A 9,693-nucleotide genomic window follows, 5' to 3' on the forward strand; every position below is an offset into this window, starting at 1 on the left:
GAGTGTACAAAACTCTTCAGACTTCAGACTTGCCCAATGAATTATTCTGAACCACGATCCAATCCACCCCGTTGCTATTGGGAAATTAAATGTGACTAACAAATACCACAAAAAAAAACCCCAACCATCTGAGCATGTACCCGTAATTACTTGTAACAGTGAGCAAAATACTCAATGTGGCTGGCTTTGAGAAATCAGCTAGCTTAGCTCTTGTCAGCCAGCTGCTTAAAGTTGATGGGAGCGGTGAACTCCGCCGGGCCATCATAGTAGGCCTGGGCGCTGAGCATGGCAGCGCGCTGGGAAGGGTGCACGCGGTCCCAGAAGAGGAAGCGGTCACGGTCGGCGCAGAGCTTGGCGCCAGGCAGGCAGTCCGCCTCCGCACCGAGCCGGCCGCCGCCGCAGCACGCGCTATCCTGGCTCACGAACCCTAGCGACAGCGGGTCGGTGCGCGCGGCAAAGCCGAAGGAGTCGGCAATGGAGTAGGCGAGGCCCGGCAGCTTCGGGGCGAACCCGGCCAGGAGGGAGTTGAGGAAGCCGTCGAAGCCGGCGGCGAGCTGGTTCAGGCCGTCGGCGCACCCGCCTGTGGCGTTGAGCACGCGCACGATCGGCACGCACCCGACCGGGCCCACGTTGATGATGCCGAACTTCCTGGCGCCCAGCTTGTAGAGCTCCGTGATGGCGGACGAGTAGTTGGAGATGAGGCTGCCGTAGAAGGCGGCGAGGTCGCTCTGCGTCGCCGCAGTCTTGTTCTGCTTCGCTAGCGCCGTGGCGAAGGCGAAGAAGTCGTTGCTGCCGACGCCGATGAGGAAGAAGGACTTGGAGAGGAGCTGGCTCACGGCGCGTGGGCCCACCTTGGACTCCATCGCGGCCTTGGTGGACTCGAAGAGCCGCACCTGCTGCGACAGTGGAATGTTGCCTCCTGCATTCTGCATATGGCACATGCATGCACGTCAGTCACATTACTAGTGGAGCGGAGTGGTTAGCAGTAGCTCCTTCGGCTAATGATATCTTTGTCCAATCATGATTCATGCATTGTTCAGCTTGTTGTCAGTAATAATAGTTTCTTAATTTATTTATTACACATTGTAGATTGTAGATGAAACTAAACACAACACACAGTGTTTTTTTCCCCAGAAATAAATAGGGAGTCGTTGGTGACTTACAGTGGCGTCGAGGATCCCAGCTCCTGCCGATGCGTAGCTTACTCCTCTAGTGATGGCGCTCGGGATCAGATAATTGCGCGCTTTGAGCACCATGTAAGCCAGAGGGCTCTTCTCGAATCCAAGATTCTTCGCTGCATATGTATGCAAGCACATGTATCAACGAAAAGGGGTTCTATTACCCTATTACACAAGCTAATAAGCTAAAACATTCATAGTACTATATAATCGTCGTCTATATATCCTGCCAAAGTTTTACTCTGGTAGTATGCGTGGTATACTTAATGGTAGTCATCAGAAGTCTAGACTCAGAAAGCGAATGCATATTACCAACAAAGTCTGCGACATTGTAGCCATTGCTGAACCTTCCGGTGGGCTTGCCGGAGCCCGGCAAGTCGATGCCGTAGTAGGGCTTGTTGGCCCTGGGGACTTGCTCTCCTTCCAAGTGGTTGTTGTTGCCCACGTCCAGGGTGGAGTCCCCGAACACGTACATCGCCGGCACCCGCCGCCGCTGCACCGGCAGCTCTACGCCGCTGACGACGACGACGCTGAGCACCATGCTGCTCAGAACAAGAACCTTCATGGCAACAAGCCCATACCCCATGGCGGTACGGTCGATCGATCCCTGTTCCCTGCAAACAAATCTAGCTAGCTCTAAAAGTTCTAACAATATGCACTATGCAGGTGTGTGTGTGTGTGTGTTGAACTACACACACTGTGTGTGTGCGCTATTTCTGATGAGGTTGTTGTGACTTGGTATGACTAAGGGGGAGCTATTTATAAGCACTCTCAAAGGCTTTAAGATGATGCCCTGCTATCTAGGAAACTTCTCATGGTGTAAAAGTGAATGTGAATATAATCGAATGAGCACGTTGTGTTTGCTGTTTATCCTAGTCAAATACGCGCATTGGTTGGTGGCATGAGGTCTCTGCATGTGCCTGACAACGAATGTACGAGTAACGAATCTCATGCATATAAGAACAAGTTGTTTTCTGGCATCGATGGTGGATCCGTTGACGCTTTTCTGCTGTCCCGATGCAACTGTACTAATACTGTATATCCTAGCTACTTTACACCTCCGTAGCTAGCTTTTCCTTATCTATAAAAGACTATAAATTCGAGGGTGTCCCATCGCAAATACTGTTCGAATCACGATGAACAGTACCCGCCCCGCTAAGGAACAGTACCATCGTTTTTTCTTCTTCAAGCGTTCACTGTTTCTAGTGATATCTATATATGTGTGTAGATCACGTTCCTGTAACCATACTTTATAGTTGCCACGCTCACATATCAAGACTTGCCTCTCAAATGATAGACACGTTCATATGTAATCACCAACACTCTTGCCTTGTTCTTATATACGGCCTATGGTAGTAGTACTGAGAACCTTTCTTGATCGGTCTACCAGCTAATAAGCTATTGATGCTCGTTCACTCGGAACATGCAACAACAGTGACCTGCTCTTCTTTTTAATGCCCTGCAGCTCGGAGCTACAATGTGGATTGGAGAGCAGATACATCACCATGCCATTCCTAATACCTCCACGAGTCCTCTCGTTTTTTCTTTATGCCTAACCACATGATGATGGAGCCATTTTTTTCTTACTCAAATGTAAAGTTTGAGGTGATTAGCTAGAGTAAACGCGGACCACATGGATCAAAATATCAAGCTTGTGCTTATTAGAATAAATAACATGGAGGAGAATGCTCTGACATTTAGTGGTTAATATAATATATGGAGAGAAGAAGCGCTCTAATCCGACAACAGACCCTGTATTTGTGCACGCTCATGACCTCTAGGTATTAAAAGGATACGTCAGGGATAACCAAACTATATTGCCGACCCTTTAATAGATGTGCACGCGTCGGGAGAGATAGTGACGCACGCCCATTGTCTTCCTCCTCTATCCCACATCTTCTTCCTCCATACCCATCTTCCTCCTCCCTCCCCTCCCACCACCACCGGGCCATCCAGCCCACCCCCTAATCCCAATCGGAGAGTTCGTCAGTGACTCCTCGCCCTCGGTGTTGGCTCCGCCCGCTCAGCGGCTCCCCACTGACTCGCTCACCGCCTACAACCCGCCACCACCGCTGGGCCCACGAATCCTCCTTCTAATCCCTTCGAGCATGGATTTCTTGTAAAAACATAAAACTATAACCGCCACCACCACCACCATCGAAGCCTCATCCTCCACTACCACGGCCCGTGGCGACGGCGCCACCAGCCGTCCCTCCCACCGCCTGCCTCCTCCCTTTCGGATTTCATCGGCGTCCTCGTGTGTGTGTGTCGCTTGGGGTAGCGATGCACACACACCAAATAAGAATCTAGCTATATTGCTCCACATATGACCCTACCTGCCTCTCATGTGCTAGCAGCTTACATTAACAGTGATGTAGGTAGTGACATGTGCTAGGCAGGAGCAAGTCATTTCTACTCCCCCTATCACTCTAATGCTCGTCTCCATTGCTTTGGACATCTTTTTCCACTGCGCTGCATCGCCACCGATGTGTCTGCTAGGAGCAAGCAGACATCCTACTTGCCATGGCCATGGAACACACTTGTACGATGATGCCATGGCCATGGAGATCAATGGGGGCTCCCTTGCCGCCGCTAGACCGAGGTAGCATAGTGGAGGGCTGAGAGTTGCGAGCTCTGCTTCTTGGAGGTGTAGCACAGGCTTTGAGGGACAATCCAACGGCGTGGCCATAAGTGCGAAAGTGAAATAGCTGCGCTGACTATGTTTAATTGTAGCGAGGGAGGCGAGACTGAGAGAATCAATCTGGATGGCTGCACTGAAGGGATGCGAGTGGCTACATGGCTGCAAGAGGTAATAATATATGACCCTTAAGGAAAATGAAGAGACTAAACCTCTCATCATATCCTTGGTTAAAATAATAAGTGTTCTAGCAATGGTTACTGGAAGAGTCCAATCGCTGCTAGTGGGAGAGGAAGAGGCAGGTGATGGCTATTTTTAGGCCTTAATGCTCGTCATTGGATTTGTGTAGAGGGGAAGAGGCACGTGTGCAACGTTGAGCAGATCGGAAAATTAGTAGTGATCTAATGGCTAATAGTATGGATTAGTTGATGAGACGTGGATCGATGTGGAATTGGATAGAATTGATAATGGGATTAGCTTTATAGCATGATATAGATATGTGCAAGTGTAGAGACGTCATTGTGCATGTTGAAAAATAGCCTCATTTGCACTCTTAAGAACAACACGAGTGAGAAAGCAAACAATCTAGTTATTATATTGATTCCCTGCGTGAATCAAGCTAACCATAAATAGTCAAAGGTTCATTGCAATGGTCCCGGTCATGCATATATATGACATTTCACACAGCAATGTTTGATCTACTTAAAGTTTTTCCCTTCTTGTCTAAAATGGTGTGATATATAAAGTACTTTGTATATGTGATAATGTATGTATACGTGAACACAATCTCTTGTATATGTGATAATTGACCGGAGAGAGTACATTTTATTGTTTATACAAGTATATGTCATGTATCTAACTATGTATACGTTTTTTTTTTAGAATCTGTAACTATGTATACGTGAACACAATATCTTAACTAACTGTACTGGGCCAGCTGCATGAAGTTGATGGGCGAGGTGTACTGGGCCGGTCCGTCGTAGACGCCTGGGCCGTGAGAAGACACGCCCGCTGGGCCGGGTGATCCCGGTCCCAGAAGACGTGCCCGTCGTGGTCGGTGCAGACGGTGGAGTTGGGCAGGCAGTCCGCCTCCGCCAGCAGCCTGCCGCTCCCGCAGCACGCGCCGGTGATGTCGGTGTACCCCGACGCCCCAGGGTCAGCGAAGGTGTCCTGCGTGAGGCGGAAAGAGTCGGCGAGCGAGTATACGAGGCCCGGCACCCTGGCGGCGAGGAGTGGCCCGAGCGCGTCGTCGAAGCCGGCGGCGAGCTGGTTCAGGCCATCGGCGCACTCGCCCGCCACGTCCAGCACCCGCACCGCCGGCACGCACCCAACCAGCCCCACGTTGATGATGGCGAACTTCCTTGCGCCCATCGAGTGCTGCTCTGTGCCATGATGCGTATGTATGCGACGACGACTAAAATTAAGCTAGCTATAGAGGAGTAGAAGCGAAGCAATGGAGGAGAACGAAAGAAGTAGTAGTGGCTGGCCGGCCGGCGTGCCGTGCCGCCTTGCGTATACGTACCTTGATGGTGGACGAGTTGTTGGAGAGGAGGTCGGCGTAGAGGGCGGCGACGTCGGTCTGCTGCTCCGCGGCTGACCTGTTCCGCGACTGCTCGCCGGCGGCAAACACGAACAGGTCGTTGCTGGCGATGCCCATGAGGACGACGTACGGAGTCGGCGAGCAGCTTGTTCACCGCGGCGGCGCCCACCGCGGCGACATCTTGGCCTTGGTAGCATTGAAGTAGTGCACCTGCGTGGACAACGGGATGCACTTGCCATGCGTTCTGCGCATGCAAACATGCATCGTCACATCATCATCATCATTTAGTATATTCAGTAGCCAGCTACAAAATAAATTATTCCGTAGCCATCTCCATTTACGATAATTTTATATACTAATTTACGATAATATCAATACATATTTACGATAGTTGGGTTACTATAACACATGAAGATATTTACCATAACGTTATAGTAGACCACTTAGTATGGAGTTACTATAATCTCGTAGATTAACATAGTAATTATCGTAACTCAAAGTGGCTATAGGATAAGTTATTTTATAGTCAACTACAGTGTGTATATATATATAGTTATTCTATAGCCACCTCTATTTACGATAATTCTATATACTAATTTACGATAATGTCAATACATATTTACGATAATTCTGTTACTATAACACATGGGAAAATTTATCATGACATTATAGTAAATCACTTAGTAAGAAGTTACTATAATCATGTAAATTAGCATACTAATTATCGTAACTCAAAAGTGGCTACGGAATAGTCGACGCGGTAGTAGGGCCTGTTGGCCCTGGGGACGTCCGCCCCCGGCAGGTAGTTGTTGTTGCCGACGTCGCCGAACACGAACATCGCCTAGCATTTGCGCTGATATCATCACAAGGCACAGAACGAGACGACGACCCTCCATGGCCATCGTGCAGCAGCCCATGATCGATCCAATGCGTACGTTGAGCTGCTTCAGCTTGTGCTCGGTACGTATCGCCCTTGATGCTGTGTGTGTATATATGAAAATTATTTTCTACTCACAGAGAGTAGTTACTCACTGTTCTGCCTGAATTGTTGTGAGAGAAAAATATTGTTCCGCTCGAAAAAATAAGTGCGGATTATAAGGTAAACCGAACGAGACCAAGAAGTCTCGTGGGTATTAATTGCGCCATACCTAACAGTTGAATATCCGCTAGGGTGCACTATACACACTACTATAGGAATCTGGAAAATCCAAAGCTCTCATCATCTAGCTAACCATCGATATCTCAGCTAGAATGCGTTTCTTGGAAGCATGCATAACCAACCTGTCGGTCGTTAGCGTGGCTGCTATCTCATTTTCCAATTAATTCACATGCATGCATATGCCATGTATGTGTGGTGCATCATGCATGTGGCTGCTATCTCATTTTCCAATTAATTCACAAAACTAACCCTCAATGATTCTAGTATAAGGATTGTTACCACAGACTAGAATGGAGCAGGAAGAGCTAACATGAAAGCTTATTCAATGTTGTTTATTTATTTTTCTGGTCATTTTTTTTTTGCGAATTTCAGGTCAATTATTCATGTAACATGGGATGTACCATGGCTCGCTTTTGATGTAATCATCTTCGGAAAATTATGTCACTGGGTCCCTGAATGAATAAGAAAATGGGCCAACATCGATCAGCTCATGTGGACCAACTGCTTGAAGTTGATGGGCGTAGTGTACTGGGCCGGGCCGTCATAGAATGCTTGGGCTCTCAGCGCCGCGGCCCGCTCGGTAGGGTGGATGTTGTCCCAGAAGTAGTACTGCCCGCGGTCTGCACAGAGCGTGGCGTTGGGCGTGCAGGCCGCCTCAGCGCCGAGCCGGCCGCCGCCGCAGCACGCGTCGGCGACGTCCGTGAACCCCGACGCCAGCGGGTCAGCGAAGGTGTCCGCCATGAGGCCCAGCGAGTCGGCCAGGGAGTAGGCGAGGCCGGGCAGACCGGAGGAAGAGGGGGCGAGGTCGTCGAGCAGGGACCGCAGCGCGGCGTTGAAGCCAGCGGCGAGCCGGTTCCGGTCCTCCGCGCACGCGCCCGTGGCGTCCAGCACCCGCGCTACCGGCAGGCATCCGGCGAGCCCCACGTTGACGATGGCGATCCTCCGCGCGCCCAGCGCGTACAGGCCCCTGATGGCGGCCGAGTAGTTGGAGACGAGGCTGCCGTAGAAGGCGGCGGCGTCGCTCTGCAGGTCGGCGGCGCCGGACCTGTTGCGCGCCTGCTCCGCGTTCGCGAACGCGAACACGTCGTTGCCGCCGAAGAGAAGGAGGAAGAAGGACCTGTTGATCAGGGTGTCCACCGCGTCGGAGGATCCCACCGCCGCGGCGACGATCATCTTCGACCTCGTGGCGTTGAAGTACTGCACCTGCTTCGACAGCGGGATGGTGCTGCCGGCGTTCTGCATGCGTTCCTGTATGCTTGTTTGTTAAAGTTTCCTATGGATGCTAGTACGCACGTCGGACGGAGCACACGTACAGTACTTACCGTGGAGTCGAGGATGCCAGCTCCTCCGGAAGCATAGCTGACGCCAATGGTGAGAGCCGTCGGGACCAGAAGGCCGCCGGAGCTTGCTGGCGCCACCAGCGACAGGTACGGCGGAGGGCTGCTCACGAACCCTATGCACTTTGCTGCAATGCAACGTACTTATGTACTATAACCTATACTCTATATGAAGGAGAAAAGATCGACCAATCAAAACTAACTATTCTGTTCTATACACATAACACATTACACAAACACATGCATGTCCATATATATTAAAATAAAAAATAATACTGCTATGAAAATGGAAAAAAAGAGCAGTATATATATAGCAGTAGACCTACGAATACGATCGACCTACCAATGAAATCGGCAGTGTTGTAGCCGTTGCTGAACCTTCCGGTGGGAACGCCGCCGGGGAAATCGACGCCGTAGTAGCGCCTGTTGGCCCTGGGGACGTTCTCCCCCGGCTGGTAGTTGTTGTTGCCGACGTCCAGCGTCGAGTCGCCCAACACGTACATCGCCGGCGGCGGCTTGAAGACGCCGGCAGCGGCGCCGAGGACGTCCATGGATAGTACCATCACGAGGCACACCACAGGACGCAGCTCCACCATGGCCAGCTTGCTGTAGCCCATGGAAATCATAATCATCTCTCAATCTCTGGCTGATGCAGCTGGTGCTTGATAGAAATGGAAGTGTTCCACCTACTTGTATATATTACTCCTAAATATATAGCACATCAATTGAACTAATCATGCCGATTCAATGGAGCAAAAATAATGTGTATACAAATGAACTAAGGTACTAATGATAACATAAAACTTTCATCAGGTACCCGGAAATTTGCATTCCAGAGTCCAGATACTGCAGCGGCTCCAGCTTCGATATGCAGGCACGGCACGGCACTTGGACACACGTACCACACAACCGGTTGGTTAGTAGGACCATGCTCATGAACTGTCTGTGCTAGCTCCCAATTTCAACTCCAATCGCTATACCCACTATAAATCGTCCACATTAATTATAACACGAAAAAGAAGACGAAAAAAAAACTGGTCCACCCGTTGGGTCGCCATCCATCGTGGCCTCGTCAGCGTGACCGTGCCTGCTGCGTTTTTTTTAATATAATAATATACTAGGTAGCGTGTCTATGCGTTGCTAAGGAATAGCTAATAATTTATAGTAAAAACACATGGATCGCACGATATGATAACGATACTGTAAAAATTAAATATCAACGTTAAAGTTACGGTTAATCCAAAAAATAAAGTTTATGAAATTAACAGTCACGGCGAGCGCGGCGTCACATGCTTACAAACTCTACTTTATAGACCTTTCCATGATGCGCCTAAGATAATGTTTTATATCGGCAGGAAGATATCTCCGATATCCATTTCTTTCGTACGCCAATAAATCCACGAATAAGTTTTGCCGCATCTCCATACCATCCTGTACACAGGCTCGAGTATATATGTCAATATTAGTGGCTGTCGCATGGGTAATACTGCGTCTCTTGAAAAATCTTCCACAAAAACTTAAAACAAAGTGTTATACTCACCGTATAAATATATGTGGCTTTTGGTCTATTCCACGTAGACATATACTATAGAATAAGATATCCACTTAAGTGTCTGTGGCAAGATTCACGTCCAGCGATATATAGAAATAGTTAAATCGTAGGTATTATTATTGCAAGACATAGTGACTCTGAGTTAGTTACACATCTATGTTCTCTGCAATGTTTTTTTCTTGTCTGAATTTCCATTTGAAGACATCCTCATTTTATCTAGGAATATGTACATTCACTGTGTCCGTGTACTACAAGATAAATCCAAGAGTATACCTAGCATACATTAGCG

The 9,693-nt window shown here is 49.1% G+C and overlaps 2 protein-coding genes and 1 pseudogene across 4 annotated transcripts; all 3 read right to left on the reverse strand.

Annotated features, from left to right (window-relative positions):
* On the reverse strand, positions 1 to 1,878 carry LOC136529532 (GDSL esterase/lipase At4g28780-like). The gene is made up of 3 exons (XM_066522603.1): positions 1,491 to 1,878; positions 1,164 to 1,294; positions 1 to 926 (listed from the first exon to the last, which is right to left on the reverse strand). The coding sequence occupies exons 1-3, from the start codon at positions 1,762 to 1,764 to the stop codon at positions 204 to 206; spliced, it is 1,128 nt and encodes a 375-aa protein (XP_066378700.1). The 5' UTR covers positions 1,765 to 1,878; the 3' UTR covers positions 1 to 203.
* A 2,774-nt stretch (positions 1,879 to 4,652) lies between these two features.
* LOC136528027 (GDSL esterase/lipase At5g55050-like) lies at positions 4,653 to 5,586 on the reverse strand (annotated as a pseudogene).
* Positions 5,587 to 6,776: 1,190 nt separating this feature from the next.
* Positions 6,777 to 8,755, reverse strand: LOC136528026 (GDSL esterase/lipase At5g55050-like). 3 transcript variants are annotated; one of them, XM_066520912.1, is made up of 4 exons: positions 8,670 to 8,755; positions 8,196 to 8,557; positions 7,838 to 7,980; positions 6,777 to 7,763 (listed from the first exon to the last, which is right to left on the reverse strand). In XM_066520912.1, exons 2-4 carry the CDS (start codon positions 8,482 to 8,484, stop codon positions 6,999 to 7,001), a joined length of 1,197 nt encoding a protein of 398 aa, XP_066377009.1. In that variant the 5' UTR covers positions 8,485 to 8,557; positions 8,670 to 8,755; the 3' UTR covers positions 6,777 to 6,998. The 3 variants fall into 3 exon arrangements, with proteins under 3 accessions (XP_066377009.1, XP_066377010.1, XP_066377011.1); XM_066520914.1 differs by having other exon boundaries at positions 6,781 to 7,751; XM_066520913.1 differs by lacking the exon at positions 8,670 to 8,755 and having other exon boundaries at positions 8,196 to 8,655.
* Between the last annotated feature and the right edge of the window lie 938 nt (positions 8,756 to 9,693).

This window comes from Miscanthus floridulus, chromosome 19 (genome assembly GCF_019320115.1).
Source record: "Miscanthus floridulus cultivar M001 chromosome 19, ASM1932011v1, whole genome shotgun sequence".
Lineage (NCBI taxonomy): Eukaryota > Viridiplantae > Streptophyta > Magnoliopsida > Poales > Poaceae > Miscanthus > Miscanthus floridulus.